The 18,889-nt window shown below is 37.8% G+C and overlaps 1 protein-coding gene across 17 annotated transcripts in view; it reads right to left on the bottom strand.

Annotated features, from left to right (window-relative positions):
• The window catches only part of KDM4C (lysine demethylase 4C), a 459,829-nt gene that overhangs the window by 308,994 nt on the left and 131,946 nt on the right, over nucleotides 1-18,889 (bottom strand). For 16 of the 17 annotated variants that reach the window (XR_010407538.1, XR_010407537.1, XR_010407539.1 and 13 more), the window contains one exon: nucleotides 13,810-13,947. Coding sequence is in view for 11 of the 17 variants with exons in the window: in XM_064578944.1 (XP_064435014.1) it covers nucleotides 13,810-13,947 (138 nt within the window). In the remaining 6 variants the exon portion in view is untranslated. Of the gene's footprint in view, nucleotides 1-13,809; nucleotides 13,948-18,889 lie in introns of those variants that run through there. The other variant, XR_008506709.2, reaches the window with a different exon arrangement.

Below are 18,889 nucleotides of genomic sequence, written 5' to 3'. Positions count from 1 at the left end.
ACAACGGAGCCCCACTTTTTTCTTTTATTTTTATACATTTTAACAATGAGTATTTGGGTAATAATATTAAGAGCTATAATGATTTCCTTTCAAATAATTTTCTGTAAAATTAAAAGGATCACCATAATATACTCAATGATTCCCATTTATCACTGGACATTTTAGTTATAATTCAATTTTTGCTGACAAAATTGTACTACAACACTTTCATCAATGAACTTTTGCCTGCATTTCTGATTATTTCCTAGAAGTGGAAGAATGGGTCAAGGGCATGGAGATGTCAAAGGCTATTGATACATACTACCTACCTGCTTTTTAGGATGCTTATACCAATCACACTGCCACCTAACAGAAATGCAGAGTGCCCACTCTAGCAACTACATTCTCATGAGCAATGGAAATTTTCCTTTTATCTTTACTAATGAGAAAAAGAAATCCTTCACTATTACTTTGAATAATACTGTTTGAACAATTTTTCAGTTTTATTTACCTGCAAAGTAATAGGTTTTCATGCTATTCTAATAATCATCAGAACAGTCCAATTTTAAAAAAATTAATACTTACAGGATGACCCAGAATATACATTCCCCAAAACTGGAAATACTCTACCAAGAATCACTGGAATTATTACTAGGCCTTCTAAAAATATCTGTTATGAAAATTTAGAAAGTTGCTGGAAACTACCTAACTTCTGAATCTTAACTCAAATAAAAACCTGGAGTATATGAAAGCCATGTGTGGGTGATGAGAGTCAAACTTAGCAGGAATCTCTAATATCCATGATGGTTTTCTTTCCAGGGATTTACAACACATGGTTTTTTCAGATTCAACACAGGGCCCAAGAGCTACAGTATGCTTTTGAAGATATAAGCAACAGCCCCTCCATATACCTCCCCTTAGCACTCTGGCCCACAGAACCCCAAGCACTGCTGGGTGATGTCACTTCTTTTCATACTGCCCTTGTGTTGGCAGAAAGTAAGAGTGAATGAATGTGAGGAATCAGTAGAAATATATAAAGCAATCCATCTGCTCATCCTGCTGTTAGCACTTATTCTGCAAATCCTATCCCAACAGCCACAGTTTCTCAGCGCCTCAGGACTGAACTCTGCCAGCCTTCTCCAAATTAGTATCAGGGAGTTCCCTGACTTAGAAATGACCCATGATGGATCACTTTTTAAAGATGTTTTCAGTGAGACAGGCATGGTGCTAGATGACTGCACCAGCTACCCTGCCATCCTCACCACAGGCTGATAAGGGGAGGGTTAAAGCCCTCCTTACAAGTAGGAAAAATGCGGCTCACAGAGGCAGGTTACATAGTAGCCCAACACAGAACTAGAATTCTAACACAGGTCTGTGTGATTGGGTTGGTTTTGTTTACCTGCACTCAAATTTGCCAACAAAACTCCTTTTAAGGAAGGAAGTACCACAGAGATGGAGCAATGAACACTTGTATCTCTGACAAAGTTATGAAAAATAAAACATTTGGCCTGCTTTCTCTAGACTTTGATTTTAAACAGAACTGTTTCAGCTCTCTAATCTGGTGTCCAAAGCATAGACTTTAAGCTAGGCCCAGTCCCCTTATGATTGCAGGTTGCAGACTTCAGTGCTTCCTTGTGCCTGCCTAGAGAGATGAGCCTCCCAACGCCAGCTCGCCTCTCACTCATGTAGGCGAGCTGGCATTTTCCTCCGTCTCCACCAACCCAACCCTCCTTTCTGTTGGGCCAGGAACTGGCCCACTGAACTGACCCATCATCACTGGAAAAAGAAACAGATTTCTCTTAGCCAGTCACACCCACCTCTGAGACAAGGTCAATTCCCCAAACTGGAATTCTGGAAGAAAGATGCACACATTATCTACCTAGTACTCGGCACAACTTTTCAAGGCTCCTTACATATTTAATTGCATTTACTTCTCATGACAACTATAAAGAGGCTATAATCTCCATTTTACATATGAGAAAAGGGAGATTTGTACAGGTTAGTTAAGTACTCACTCCAATCACACAGCAAGTAAAAGGAAAAGTGTGAATTTCAATCAGTCCAACTAACCCTTGAACTTGTACCCCTTACCACTGCACAACAATGTGTCCCTTCTACATGAGGAAAAGGAAACTCTGCACAGTTATATACAGAACCTGAGAGAGATTCAAGACAAAGTATATTGCTCCCCAGAGGGTCTACCACATTCACACCCTGTGTCACTCCCTTGAGTGGGACTCAGCAATCCTATGTGAGCATAGAGCCTCAATAACTGCTTGAGCTTTATTTCTAATTAAGCGTATTGAAAGGAGATGCAAGTTACAATTAATTTTATAAAACTAACTTTGATGTTACACATGGAACTTAACATGTTAAATTTTTTTCCTTAAAATGTTTTTCTAGCCTTCTCCTAAAAGGTTACAAAATAATAGCAATAATAATGAAATATATGTACATATGCAACCCTCATCCCCTGTCCCCCAAAATAGTGATATGTATGATTACACAATAGACAATTCCCCAATGTTAAGATTTCGTTCCTTCAGTTTTTTTTAATTCTTCATATTCTTAAATGACATTATAACTCTAAGTTGAAATTTCCCTTACTTAACCATTTATCCATTGCTCACACTCAAATATAATAAAAATCATAATATTAAACAATAATAAGAGATACATAAAACCATCATAAAAACTGTACTCAAGAAGCAACAAGGCATACAAGTATTGATACTGTCCTCACTTAAAGACAGCACATGGAAAAATGCAAACTGATCAATACAAATAAAAGACAAAAAATAATGCCTGAAAGAATTAGCTGTAAGCACTAAATTTTGTAGATAGTGCCACAAAGAATTAATTAGTGCTCTAAGCTATCATGTTGGAAATCATCCCTCCATAGAATCCAGAATGTCCAGAAGACACTCTTGTTTTGCCTTCCTTGTTTTAGAAAGAGGCAAAAACTATTACCGGCCATAGCCTGTAGGGGGTAAAATTATAGTAAATTAAAAATAACAGGCATGGCTAAAACGAGGGAGGGAACTAGGTACTAGGCTTCTGTATTATATGAGACTTTTTCAGGGTCTGCCTACCTGGGGACATCTTTCCTCTCTGAATTGGCTAACAGTCTGATTCTTCTAATTACAAAGGTGTAGAACTATTAAAACAGTAATAGAGAGTAATTGTGGGTTTCATCACCCATTCTTTATTCCCTTTGATATTTAAATATCAAAACCTTGTTCAGCAACATACCTTCATTACTTTCAGCTTCCCACCTGAGTATGGTCCCTGGCGCTGGCAGTGAGTGCTCTCAGGGATACAGCCCTTGTGGGGAATTTCCAGGCTACAGTTATGACCAGCAGTTCTAAAAAGAGGTGTGTTCTATCACCTCGCTCAGAGCACAGGGAGGATAGATTATGGATCCACAAATTAAAGTTTAATTATAGCCACTGACCTCAGTGAAATCCCATTAAAACTTTCTTTTGATTCAAAAAGGTCCTATCAAATGATCAAGTAAGCAAGACTCCTATACCAAAGCTTCAAATCAGGCATCTGCACATTACGCTTGTTGCATCAGCAGAGAAGGGTATCTCAAAGGAAAGGGAATAATGACTTTGGTTGGTATGCCTTATTTAAGAAGTCCTAATTCGTGGGGACCCTGAGTGGCTCAGTTGGTTAAGTGTCCAACTTTGGCTCAGGTCATGATCTAAGGGTCCTGGGATTGAGTCATGTGTCCTTGCTCAGTGGGGAGTCTGCTTGTCTCTCTCCCTTTCCTTATGCCCCTCCCCCAACTTGTGCACGCACGCCGGCGCACACACACTTTCTCTCTCTCTCTCTCAAATAAATAAAATCTAGAAGAAAGAAGAAAGAAGAAAGGAGAAAGGAGAAAGGAGAAGGGAGAAGAAGAAGAAGAAGAAGAAGAAGAAGAAGAAGAAGAAGAAGAAGAAGAAGAAGAAGAAGAAGAAGAAGAAGAAAGAAGAAAAGAAGAAGAAGAAAGAAGAAAGGAAGAAGAAGAAGAAGAAGAAGAAGAAGAAGAAGAAGAAGAAGAAGAAGAAGAAGAAGAAGAAGAAAGAAGAAAGAAGAAAGAAGAAAGAAGAAAGAAGAAAGAAGAAAGAAGAAAGAAGAAAGAAGAAAGAAGAAAGAAGAAAGAAGAAAGAAGAAGACGACGACGAAGACGAAGACGAAGAAGTCGCCCTAATTCACACTTAGCTCATCCACCAGGAAAGAAAAATCAGTATGTAGCTGAGCCAAGGGTTCAGATCTCACTTGGAAGAATTTTTCCCAAGTACTCCTCTAACTAGCTTTTTCTTTAAGTTACCACATTTTATCAAAAGACTACACAGATCCTTTGAGATAGCCGCTATGTAAGAGAAAACAATCAGCAACAAATCATAAAGTTATCAAGTAAATCAAACCACCAGCAAGAGGATCAATCACTTGCAAGCAGCAGTGCCTATATTCAAATCTAACCCCACAGCCACAAATAGTGTTCCTTTTACCCCTCATCATTTATTCTTTGGTCATACTAAAGTATTGATAAATTGGCTGCCTCCTAGCTCATGTGTGATCATATGTCTAACCACAGCTTTTGAATCAAGTTAGGAACAGAACCACTATTTATTTTAACATAATAGTCTCAGCAAGGCAGAGTGATACTCCCAAAGAAAATCAGCTTATCAGTGGTAGAGGGAGAACTGACTGTACTCACATGGTCCATGTTTTTTATTTTCTTGCATTGTCCCCAAACTTTGCAAACCATTTCCTTTTCTGCCATGACATCTTAGGCTTTACTATCTGAGTTGATATGATGAGTTAAGTAGTGAAAATAGGTTTCAGATACAGACTGGAAAGCTACAAGTTCTCAAGAGGAAAATTTTTAAATGTGATAAATTTATACATGAAATTTGTAATTATTGTGTTCTGTGTAACAGAGCAGTCAGTGAATGTTAGCTGAAATGTAAAAAAGAGAACACTGTTTACATAAGAAGAAAACAATAAAATACAGGCAAGATTCCTATGTTTGAATCCTGGTTCTGATGTTTTTAACTAGATGGCCTTTGACAAGAAGTCATTTAATCATTCAACAAACTATTTCTTGTGCATCTATTATGTGCTGGGTAGAAAACACAAAATGATACTAATATTTTTGATACTAATGATTTTTTTAAATCCCTACTCTTACAGATCTCTCATTCTACTGCAAGGGAGACAAACAAATTAGGGTGTTATCCACAGTGTGCCAGACAGTAGTAAGAATAAAAATAAGCTTAAAGGAGATACAGGATTATGGGAGGAGGGAGTAGGATAAAGTTGTTTCCATATTATTTTAAATAAGAAGACTATTTATCTCTTTGATAATTTATATTCAGCTTTGATAACCCAAATATACTATTATATAATTATATTATTATAAGAGATTAAGAGTTTTCTTTATTTTATACTATTTTTCCATAATAAAAAAAAAAAACAGGAGAAAAACTAAGAGGGAATATTAAAAAAACAAAAAAGGATTCCCAAAACAGTTACAAATCCAGTACACTAGACAAAAAGCTCTTATAGTTAACCTTAGAAACAGCTATATATAGTACCCTTACCTTTAACACTCATCCGCCTCTATGAGATCTTTTCCAATATACTCTCTTCTTTCCTCTAAAAATGCTGAAGGGCATACTCACAGGACATTCATGAAACACCCAATTCTACATGTGCCCAAAATACCTATTAATTCTCACAGAAAAAGGGCTATTAATAATATACTTGAAAATTATTACACATCTCCAATTTACAAATGGATTCTACATTGATGGTTTAAAACCTAAAATGCCTTTTTTTTAAGATTTTGTTTATTTGTTTGAGAGAGAGAGAGACACAGTGAGAGAGGGAACACAAGCAGGTGGAGTGGGAGAGGGAGAAGCAGGCTTCCCGCTGAACAGGGAGCCCAATGTGGGGCTCGATCCCAGGACCCTGGGATTATGACCCAAGCCGAAGGCAAACACTTAATGACTGAGCCACTCAGGCTCCCCCTAAAATGCCTTTTAGTAGAAAAAATGTATTATATGATGCTGGAGGACCTCAACCCAAACAACAAAGGTCTATTTAATTCACTAAAGACCTGTGGTTTTCAACCCAAAGCATCTACCAGATTCAGCTAGGGGGATTTTTAAAATTCAAATACTTTTATCCCCTTACCAGAGATCATTATCCTTGGTCTGGGTGGGACCTGGGGTCTGTACTTTTAAAGCCCCACAGGGTTGAGAACAACTGCTGGAGACTCTTAGCTCCAAGAGACAGAGATCACATCTGTCTTATTTACTTCTTTAACCACAGCACAGGGCCCAGCACAAGCAGGGTCTAAACATGCCAGTGACTTGCCATTTACTTTCCCAGCCTTCTTTACAGTTATGGATGGCCATGGAATATAAAAGGAAGTTTTCAGGTGGACTTCAAGGAAAGATTTTCCCCCCAAACAGAGGAAGGTGGGTGAGCCACCTTCGTACTCCTTCCTTCCTGTCCTTGGAGAGAACATGCCTAGAGTAAGCACTAGTGAATACCCTCCCACTAAGGCCGGTAGGACAGAAGGACAGGAAGAGCAGGGGACCTCATAACACTGCTGCTGAGCAGTCACACCAAGCCTGGGTGTAAGTGATCTCTGAATCCCTCAAGTGAGATAACAACACCCTACTAGATGAACCACTATTTGTTTTGTCAGTGGTAGCTGCTGGGTGGGGATACAGGGATGCAGGAAACCCTACATGGGAAAGAATGAAAGCTACTATAAACTCTGGGGGTACGGTACCCGAAGCCCAGCTGATTCTCCCATCATCCCCTTCCTCCTTCAAGAGGCTAGCCAGCCTACTTCCCTCAAATATCCCCAGGTATGCTTACCACTCCTCTCCTTTCTGGGTCACCACTGGCTAGAACACACATCCCAACTTTCCCTCTTCTCCAAACACCTATCTGGGACAGAGCCTTTTGTAGAATTTTTTACTATGTATTTACTATTATAAACACTGAATAAATATGGACAAAGTAAAAGAGATGGTTTAAAAAAAAATCCCAAAGTTTCAAAAGTCCTGCAATAGAATTTGGTCCTTCATAATCGTAAGAACAGGTATGTATGCCCTCGATTTTGTTCTAACTCCCCAGTTAGGGTGCAAACTCCCCCCTACAACTTATACAATAGACAGGATCATTCTGAATCCTCAAGAATCTTGAAAGTGATCCCACCAATCACGTAGTAGACTGGTACCTATTTAATCCACCATATCCAGGGAGATGAGTCCAGAAGGAAATAGCACACTGGGGGAGTCAACCTTCTGCCTCTGATCCCAGCCGCACCATCCTCACTTTATACATCATTCCTCTTCTCCTCCTCCCACATTTGAGAAAGGCGGTGGAAGAGGGCAGAAGACATCAGATTATCTCTGAACTGGCACCATAACAGAAATGGCATGAAGTAACACGGATAAAGTGCCCTGGACAAGACCCAGCATATCATAAACAATCTCAGCAATCATTACTATCGAACTATATGAAAGTAGAATAACTTAAAAACAAATTAATTTTTTCTCAGTAGAATATGTAAGTTATTCAAAAAAGCCAATTTACTTTTTCCTTTTTTTTCAAGGATTTTATTTATTTATTTGAGAAAGAGAGAGAGAGAGTGAGAGAGAGCGAGCATACAAGCCGGGGTGGAGAGGCAGAGGGAGAAGCAGACTCCCCGCTGAGCAGGAAGCCTGATGAGGGGACTTGATCCCAGGACCCTGAGATCATGACCTGAGCTGAAGGCAGATGCTTAACCAACTGAGCCACCCAGGCGCCCACCAACTTACTTTTTTCTTAAGGTCTGACTTAAACTAAAGCCTCAAAAACAGACATTACCTTGATTTCAGTTTAGCAACTAAACATCAGTGTCATAAACCATGTAACTCAAATCCCAAAACCCAGCAAATTTAAGTTAGCAATAAATAAAATCAGTCTCCCTAGCTCTGAGGACTTGAGTTCCAGATATCTCTCCTGCAGACACAATATTTACTAATCAACTGGCTTTCTACTACACTACCTGAAGTCTCAGATTTTCTAAATCCCATAATTCTATACTTTATCAGAATAAGATGAGGACATAATATGAATATTTTCTTTCTTAATACCTCTTCCAGGTATATAAATACTAACTCCCCAGTTAGAGTAGAAGCTCCAAAAGACATGACTTCATATGATTTTGTTTCTCCACATGGTATTTTGTACTCTATGTTGTACCACCGGCGCCCAGGAAATAGAAATAAAGTAGAGGTAAAAAGAGAAAATGAGAATATAAAATCTCTGTGCTCCCAAAGTTCATATTATATATGCCACATCAGACACTCAAAATTAGAACGCAGGAACTGTTAGTCTACATTTCCTTTCTTTCACATGCTCTAAGAATGAAGAAATTCTGTGATCTAAAACATATTAAAATATAACATAGGGACTCACCATTAAAATGATCCCTGATTGTTTTAAAAAAGACTGCCCAAGATTAAAGATTTTTTTGGAAGGGTGCTACCCGATTTAAGAATAACGAAATCTAACTCTAGGAAAGGATTAAAATACAAAATGGAATGAAGCTATACCACAGCTCTTGTAGGCAAGACAATTTAATAACTGAAATCCACTCCAGATTAAAGGGAAATCAATTTCAAAATTCTATCTTTTTAAATTTGTTCAAACATTTAAGGATTCAAATGTCAGAATGCTTTAAAATTATATTGTGAAGTAATGCTCCTGAAGTTCATGAGGGAACATTCCTGGCTCTGCAGTGTGATTTTTCAACTTTCTGGCATATCATGTTAATAGATTATCACCTAAAACAAAATTAATGCAAAATAAGAGGTATCACGTTGGAGCCACCAACTGCTGCTACCTTTCCTTCCAAGAAGATAACATTATTTATCGTGCCATGGATAAGTCTCTCACACTGCACACACGGTCATAAATACACCACTTCTGATGGTGTAGGCTAGACATGACTGTTCCCAAGACAATGGTTCTTTTTTACTCAAGAAAATCAGTACAGTAAATAACTTTTCTTCCCTTTGAGACAATCACAGTGCTTGAGGCTGCGGCGACACAAAAACAAAATATCTTCACAAATGTCTCCAAACAGTCAAGCTGAAAATCTAAGCCAAAGTTTCATTTAACAGCCTGTCAGTTTTTTGATGTGAAGCTAATGAATGCAGTGGCAAACAAATCCATCAAACCTAACATCAAAACAACTGCACTTCATCCTACCAAACGGAAAAATGAAATACAACCTGCAGGCCAGCTCTTCGATCCAACCTAGCCAGGAAGCAGACCTGTGAGTGCCACCACAGCTCCTGTACAGAAGTAATCATGGACTCCATTGCACCACAGAAGGAGAGAATGCTCCAGAAATGGAAAACATTCATCTCAAATATGCACCAATATCTTATTTCAATTGCTAAAGTGCTACATAGTTTTAAATCTCTATCAGAAAAAAATACAGCATTTCATTCTAGATTACTCTGATGTTCAATGCTATAAAGATGCCTAAAATAAATAACTAGATAGTATGTTCTATTCATACTACAGTTTTGAAAATGGAGGTTTATTAAAAGCCCCTCTGCTCTTTATAAAAGCTCTTCAAGACAAAGAAAACATGTCTTTCTTCTTTGTACAAACATGTAGCACAATTCCTGTTGCAAAGGAGGAACTCACTGAGTACTCTCTGAAGCTGAACTCTGCCTAACTCAGTAGGCAAATGGGCACGTAGCTACCTAGAACATTCCTCTCAATTTTTCTTCAGTGAAAACCTTACCTTTGATCAATGAAATGGAGCGAAATTACATAACCCCCTTCTTAGGCAGGTGAGTTCTCTTAAAGGCAAGACCCTTCTGTTCTAGAGTATCGTACAGGATTTTTCTGAATAAAAATCACCAATATCTCCAACATTACCAGTGACCCTGGGGTTATCTTTCAAAACCTAATGTTTTGCTGTTTGTTTTTTTTTTTTTTTTCAATTAAAAAATAGGCTTTTGTAAAGCTCTTTTCTAAGTCATCAAATTAGAAATACTGGTTTGTAATATATGAAATGTAACCAGTAGAGACCCCACATGCTGTACCACATTAATTCTGTCCCACAAAGAGACTGTATTGGAAGCTTTTATTTATTTATTTTTTTTAAAGATTTTATTTATTTATTCATGAGAGACAGAGAGAGAGAGAGAGACAGAGGCAGAGGGAGAAGCAGGCTCCCCGCAGAGCAGGGAGCCCGATGTGGGACTCGATCCAGGGACTCCAGGATCATGACCTGAGCCGAAGGCAGTCGCTTAACCAACTGAGCCACCCAGGCGCCCCTGGAAGCTTTTATATACTCATATTAACCCCATGTGACAGGTAAAGGAGATCTCATTCCCCCTGGGGTTCAACTATGAAAAAGCACACCATTATTTTTTAAATTATGTGCCCCCCTCAAAAGCATACCTCATCATCACTTGTGAATAATAACTATTTCTTTTTTTTTAACTAAAGCCTTAAAATATATTTTTCAAGTACATATGTATTTGTAAGGTGCTCTAATCCCAAATAACCATAAAAACATAAAGGCATAAAACTTTGGGTACTTGAAGGAGAGATATTTATAGATAGATAGGACTTACAGGACCCCTCAGATGCTACTATATGTGAATATAAAACTATCCCTGAGTACAATAACTATTTCTTAATAGCTGTCATTTAGAATAAACTGGATAAAGCAAAGAATTAAGAAGGCAAAAATTTGTTAGTTTAAGAATTAACTTAGGCACCTTCAAAGCTAAAATCTTTTTTTTAAAGATTTTATTTATTTATTTGTGAGAGAAAGAGAGAGACAGAGGGAGAGAGAACACAAGCAGGGGGGAACAGCAGGCAGAGGGAGAAGCAGGCTCCCTACTGAGCAGGGAGCCCGATGCAGGACTCGATCCCAGGGCCCTGAGATCATGACCTGAGCTGAAGGCAGACGCTTAACTGATTGAGCCACCCAGGTATCCCAAAGCTAAAAGTCAAATGCAGTTCCTAATTAATCCATTATACATTTATCACCAGCAAAACACAAAAAATAACTGCCCAATTCACAAATTTTCCCAAGATTAAAAACTACACACACATGTATGCACACATGCACACACATACACATGATACAGTATTCATATGGCTGTGTAAAGAAATAGCCTTGGAGAGCAATAAAAATGTGTCAAATAAATGACAAAGACACCAAAATATGCACAAAAATGCCATCAGAGCGCCCTACAATATAAGAGAACTTATTTACTGAGAGCCAAGAAAATATTAAAATTGAGGGATATAATTTAAGAAAGCATAAGTATGTTTTACTGAAACATTCAAAACTGTATCCATTACAAATTTAGTTTCCAGTTCTTGTACAGAATAACTAAAATTAGTTACATCTACTCAAAGAAGATTCTTAATATTTCACCATGTCAATTATTAATTGGAACTCTCTGTGGTAGAACACTGCCCCAACGTTCCCACCCCCAACAACAAAGATACCCATGTCCTAATTCCTGCAATTTGTGAATGTCATCTTATATGACTGCTTGCTCTGAAATCTAGGAGACCACATGGAAGGACCTGAGAGATGCCTCTAGGAGCAAACACCTGGCTGACAGGCAACAAGAAAATGGGAATTCACTCCTACAACTGCAAGGAACTGAATTCAGCCAACAACCTGACTGAGCAAGGAAATGGATTCTTCACCAGTGTCTCCAGTAAAAAAAGCAGCCCTGCAAACATCTTGATTTTTGCTTGGTGAGACTAATATCAAACTTACCATGAGATGGTAAGTGGGTATTGTTTGAAACCACTACTTTTATAGTAATTTGCTACAACAGCAACAGAAAACAAATACATCACCAAAAGTAAGGGAAGGGTGGAGACAACACCTAAAAACATCTCAAATGCATGCAATTAAGACAATTTTTAACTAACTAGCCAAAACTGCGTCATAGTCATTGAACAATTTTGTACCTAGCAAAATACCAGAACAAAGACAGTCATATTCCTTAACTAAACTGAATGATATAAATCAATACAGCATGAGTGGATACCCACATACCTAAGGTTTTTCCACATCATAACAAATCTATGGAGTGGAGAGGTATTTCTAATTTATTCAGGAAAAGCAAACAAAATAAATAAATGACTTTCCTAATGATATATGGCTAGCTAGAAGAAAAGCTGGACCTTCGATCCCTGCCTCCTCCACCACAGTGTGCTACTTCTTAACAGTCCCCCAATTCTAGGCTCTGTCAGCTATGATTTCAGAGACGAAACCACTACCCAACCTCCCTTCCTTGGTCATACCCCAGTCCCATTCTACATGCACAAAGAAATGTGGAAACCCACTAAGAACATTTTAGTTTTGGGGGAAGCTATTCTCCCCATGGTATCAATACAATGAGCTACATCTGAAACCCACAGTAAACAAGCATCAACTAATTTTTCTGGTAACTGAACAGCTGTGATAGCTGACTTATTATGTCAATGATTAAAGAGGCAAGCCATAAAATAACATACCTTGCTGTAACTACGGGTCTATGTCTCTATTCCAATGTAGATACAAGCATTACCTTTCTGTGAAAGCACTGCAAGGCGCTGGCACATACACTGAGTTTTCTATTTTTTTATTAGGTTTATTATAATATGAAGGATGCGTAATGGGAAGAAGTAGTTCAGTTCTGTTCCTTTCTAAATTACCCCTCATAAATAGAAATTAGAACAGAAAAAGTCTTCTAATAGCAGGAGCGTTCCTTTTTTCACAAGTTCACACAAATGCTTCCTAGGCTGCCAAAGGGCTATACTTCTATTTTAATATATTATGTAATTTTCTAAATACACATCTAAATTAAACCTAGTGTTCTCTTCCCTGAATATATTTCTATCCAAGTTCACCCAATGGTTCTACATGCAAGTTTTATCAATGTAGAATGAATAATACTCACTTATACCATGCAGTGGCCAAGATACAGCCACATAAGTTGTATATGTCATTTTCTATTAAATCTGTGTCAATTCTACATACTCTGTAAAATACATAGTTTCATTTAGAAGCTGCCCTCTGCCAGCCTCTACTTCTGCCTCCAAAGCCATAGGAAAGAAAGCAACCTAATGGAAGCTACCACCTCTTTGAAGATGTCCTCTATTTAAGACCACAGGGGGAGATTAATTAAATTTAATAGAAGCTGTGGCTTGTGAATGAAAATATACAGTCTGTGTAATAAATTAAATATACTGAGCAGGAGATACAAAATTTCATACCAAATTTAACATAAAGATATATGTCTTGTTAAAGTATGTTCTACATTACTTTCAAGAAATTCATTTTTGCACTAAAGACAGTTTTAATCATTTCTTCTTACCATCCTCCCTCAACCTCTTACTATAGTTTTAACAGACACTTTCATCTGTAAGTAGTTGTTTTCTAAGCTATGGGCTAAACTCAATCTGGAGAGAGCCAAGTCTACCTAACATGGAGCCACAGGGAGCCACTAGAAAATCTCACAAAAAAACAATTGGTGGCTTTAAGAAAGAAAGCAAACTTCAGTTGCATAAAATTACCTCTGCTCCACATTAATCTCAAAACAGAAAACTGTGGCTACAAGTGCTAATATAGGCCATGTAAAATAAACATATCTAGTCTGAAATAAATTATCCTGGTGAGAAGCACACAATATCAATGAGGAGGAAAAAAGTGTTGCATGTGATCTTGGGTTTCCTCCTACAATATCCAGAATACACATTTAATTTATGCTTTATTTTTGAGGCATAACTTACCAATTTAGCAACTTTCCCATAGTCAATCCATCTGACTGTAGCAAAATTTGTAGATTCTGCACAGTTGAAACCATGATTAAAACCAGCATGGTAGCCATATGGAAAAGTGATCATAAATTCTCCAGCCTCCTGAGTGATCTATAGGGTAGAAAACATAATATTTTCCAATTATAAGACTTTCCAAATTACAAATATAATTAAAATATATTTCCTATAAAAAAAGAAAAAAAAAGCCATGATATTAGAGCTATCTCATATAAAAGAAGTAGCCCCAGATCTTTACCCAATTCATTAACAGTTTTTCAGGAAACATTAAAGACTTTTCTAAACAGGGTGTGACCTTCTGGCAATGTCTACAATCAAAGATATTATATTTTATTTGAAGATGTCTTTAAGTTACCCAAGTAAATTTGTTCATGTTAGCAATCAAGCTGCATATTTTAATACTTTAAAAATTCATTTTACTGGAGTTACATAACAGGACCTATTTTGACTGATGTTTTTTCAAAGTTAGAGCTATAAAAACTCCAATAATCCATGCTCAACAGGCTTTACTATGAATTCTGTTGCTAAAGAATTGGTGGTATTCACCAAATTATTCTTTCATAATACTCAGAAAACATTCAATTAACTATATACCATTTAATAGTAAAATTTCTATCAAAGAATTATTTAAATATGTATGTGTGAGTGCATCTTTAAATATAATTAAAGTAACTTGGGTAAACCAGTCAGAGCTTAAAAGCAAACATGAAAAATATATTTATTCCATTCCTATTTTTTAAGTTAAAGACATTTGACTTTTTACGATCACCAAAACACACAAAATACACCATGAGCTATAGAAAAATAGTAAAGCAAAATTTTTCTATGCTTTTTTAAAAATTTACCTATGCAATGATGGATTATCAAATTTATTACCTATGGTTCATTTTGTCACCATGGTTCAATTCAGTCCTAAAATGTTGAGAAATGAATCTGTGAGTATGTATGTGTATGTAGACATACAGGAGACATACTATATAAATACAGATGCATACAAGGCAATTCAGTTGCCATTTTAGGTATACTAAAATGTTGTGTGTGGAAGTATTTTCTTTTTTTTTTTTAATTTTACTTTATTATGTTATGTTAGTCACCATATAATACATCATTAGTTTTTGATGTGGTGATCCATGATCCATTGTTTTCATATAACACCCAGTGTTCCATGCAGTACGTGCCCTCCTTAATACCCATCACCAAGCTAACCAATCCCCCCTCCCCCCTCCCCTCTAAAACCCTGTTTGTTTCTCAGAGTCCATAGTCTCTCCTGGTTCATCTCTCCCTCCAATTCCCTGCTTCATTTTTCCCTTCCTTCTCCTAATGTCCTACATGCTATTCCTTATTTTCCACAAATAAGTGAAACCATATGATAATTGACTTTCTCTGCTTCACTTATTCCACTTAGCATAATCTCCTCCAGTCCCATCCATGTTGATGTAAAAGTTGGGTATTCATCCTTTCTGATGGCTGAGTAATAATTGTATATATGGACCACATCTTCTTTATCCATTCATCTGTTGAAGGGCATCTTGGCTCTTTCCACAGTTTGGCTATTGCGGACATTGCTGCTATGAACATTGGGGTGCATATGGCCCTTCTTTTCACTACATCTGTGTCTTTGGGGTAAATACCCAGTAGTGCAATTGCTGGGTCATAGGGTAGCTCTATTTTTAATTTTTTGAGGCACCTCCACACTGTTTTCCAAAGTGGCTGTACCAACTTGCATTCCCACCAATAGTGTAAGAGGGTTCCCCTTTCTCCATAACCTCTCCAACATTTGTTGTTCCTTGCCTTGTCAATTTTTGCCATTCTAACTGGTGTAAGGTGGTATCTCAATGTGGTTTTGATTTGAATTTCCCTGATGGCTAATGATGATGAACATTTTTTCATGTGTCTGTTAGCCATTTGTAGGTCTTCTTTGGAGAAGTGTCTGTTCATGTCTTCTGCCCATTTTTTGACTTGATTATTTGTTTTTTGGGCGTTGAGTTTGAGAAGTTCTTTATAGATCTTGGATACCAGCCCTTTATCTGTAGTGTCATTAGCAAATATCTTCTCCCATTCTGTGGGTTGCCTCTTTGTTTTGTTGACTGTTTCCTTTGCTGTGCAGAAGCTTTTTATCTTGATGAAGTCCCAAAAGTTCATTTTTGCTTTTGTTTCACTAGCCTTTGGAGATATACCTTGAAAGAAGTTGGTGTGGCCGATGTCAAAGAGGTTACTGCCTATGTTCTCCTCTAAGATTTTGATGGATTCCTGTCTCACATTGAGGTCTTTCATCCATTTTGAGTTTATCTTTGTGTATGGGGTTAGAGAATGGTCAAGTTTCATTCCTCTGTATACAGCTGTCCAATTTTCCCAGCACCATTTATTGAAGAGACTGTCTTTTTTCCATTGCATATTTTTTCCTGCTTTGTCGAAGATTATTTGACCATAGAATTGAGGGTCCATATCTGGGCTCTCTATTCTGTTCCATTGGTCTATATGTCTGTTTTGTGCCAGTACCATGCTGTCTTGGTGATCACAGCTTTGTAATATAGCTTGAAATCGGGCAACGTGATGCCCCCAGCTTTGTTTTTCTTTTTCAACATTTCTGTGGTGATTTGGGGTCTTTTCTGATTCTACACAAATTTTAGGATTGTTTGTTCCAGCACTTTGAAAAATGTCATTGGAACTTTGTTCGGGATGGCGTTGAAGGTATAGGTTGCTCTGGATAGCATAGACATTTTAACAATGTTTATTCTTCCGATCCATGAGCATGGAATGTTTTTCCATCTTTTTGTGTCTTCTTCAATTTCTTTCATGAGTGTTCTGTAGTTCCTAGAGTATAGATCCTTCAACTCTTTGGTTAGCTTTATTCCAAGGTATCTTATGGTTTTTGGTGCTATTGTAAATGGAATCGTTCCTCTAATTTCTCTTTCTACAGTTGCACTGTTAGTGTATAAGAAAGCAACTGATTTCTGTGCATTGATTTTGTATCCTGCCACATTACTGAATTGCTGTATGAGTTCTATCTTTCAATAATCACTCTCAACGTGAATGGCATAAATGCTCCCATAAAACGGCACATGGTTGCAGATTGGATAAAAAGACAGGACCCATATATATGCTGTCTACAAGAGACTCATTCTGAACCTAAAGATACATTCAGGCTGAAAGTGAAGGGATGGAGATCCATCTTCCATGCCAGCGGACCTCAAAATAAAGCTGGTGTAGCAATTCTTATAATCAGACAAATTAGATTTTAAGCTAAAGACTGTAGTTAGAGACACAGAAGGACAGTATATCATTCTTAAAGGGTCTATCCAACAAGAAGATCTAACAATTGTAAATATCTACACCACCAACATGGGAACAGCCATCTACATAAGCCAACTGTTAACCAAAATAAGAGTCATATTGATAACAATATGTTAATTGTAGGAGACCTCAATACTCCACTCTCAACAATGGACAGATCATCTAAGCAGAAAATCAACAAAGAAACAAGAGCTTTGAGTGACACACTGGACCAGATGGATCTCATAGATATGTACAGAACAATCCATCCTAAAACAACAGAATACTCATTCTTCTCAAGTGCACATGGAACTTTCTCCACAATAGACTACATACTGGGTCACAAATCAGGTCTCAACCAATAACAAAAGATTGAGATTATTCCCTGCATATTCTCAGACCATAATGCTTTAAAACTGGCACTCAATCACAAGAAAAAAATTGGAAGAAATTCAAACACTTGGAAGCTAAAGACCACTCTGCTCAAGAATGTTTGGGTCAACCAGGAAATCAAAGAAGAACTTAAACAGTTCATGGAAACCAGTATGAACGAAAACACATCGGTCCAAAACCTATGGGATACTGCAAAGGCGGTCATAAGGGGGAAATACACAGCCATCCAAGCCTCACTCAAAAAGATAGAAAAATCCCCAATTCACCAACTAACTTTACACCTTAAAGAACTAGAGAAAAAGCAACAAATGTGGAAGTATTTTCTTTCACAATAAATCTGAAATCTATCTCATCGCCCTCTCCCCCATGACAGCCCAGCAGATGTTCTACAATAATGAGCAGCAACCCCGCTGCCACCTGGCAGGTAAAGAACCACTCATCAGTGTTCACCATGGCTCCAGTTCCATCATTCTGAGCCACATGAGAACACAGCCTGGTTCTCTCCTCTCCTGGCCTCACTGAATTTCATTAATTGTAATTGTGCTTAGAAACTAGGCACTTCCCTGTACTATGTGATAAAACAAAACTCACCCTGGTCAGCTGTTTCTAACCCTACACAGAGATGGGTGAAGAAGGTAGGGCTGCTGCCACTGGGATAAGGAAAATACCTTCACTGCTCCATTGAATCCCATCCACAACCCTTTTCTACACTACCTAGAAAATCCTGCTTTTTAAAATTAACAAGTCAGGAAATGACAGATGTTGGTGGGGTTGTGGAGAAAGGGGAACCCTCCTACACTGTTGGTGGGAATGCAAGCTGGTGCAGCCACTCTGGAAAACAGTATGGAGGTTCTTCAAAAAGTTGAAAATAGAGATACCATACGATCCAGCAATTGCACTACTGGGTATTTACCCCAAAGATACAAATGTAGGGATCCAAAGGGGTACATGCACCCCAATGTTTATAGCAGCAACGTCCACAATAGCCAAACTGTGGAAAGAGCCAAGATGTCCATCAACAGATGAATGGATAAAGAAGATGTGGTATATATATACAATGGAATATTATGCAGCCATCAAAAAGAATGAAATCTTGCCATTTGCAATGACGTGGATGGAACTGGAGGGTATTATGCTGAGTGAAATAAGTCAATCAGAGAAAGACATGTATCATATGACCTCACTGATATGAGGAATTCTTAATTGTAGGAAACAAACTGAGGGTTGCTGGAGTGGGGGTTGGGGTGGGAGGGATGGGGTGGCTGGGTGATAGACACTGGGGAGGGTATGTGCTATGGTGAGTGCTGTGAATTGGGCAAGACTATTGAATCATAGATCTGTACCTCTGAAACAAATAATGCAATATATG

Source organism: Mirounga angustirostris, unplaced genomic scaffold (genome assembly GCF_029215605.1).
Source record: "Mirounga angustirostris isolate CCGP_5_RB_7025 unplaced genomic scaffold, mMirAng1.0.hap1 SCAF_15, whole genome shotgun sequence".
NCBI classification, from domain to species: domain Eukaryota; kingdom Metazoa; phylum Chordata; class Mammalia; order Carnivora; family Phocidae; genus Mirounga; species Mirounga angustirostris.
The sequence above is the reverse complement of the archived record's forward strand: the minus strand, read 5'-3'. Positions and strand labels throughout refer to the sequence as shown.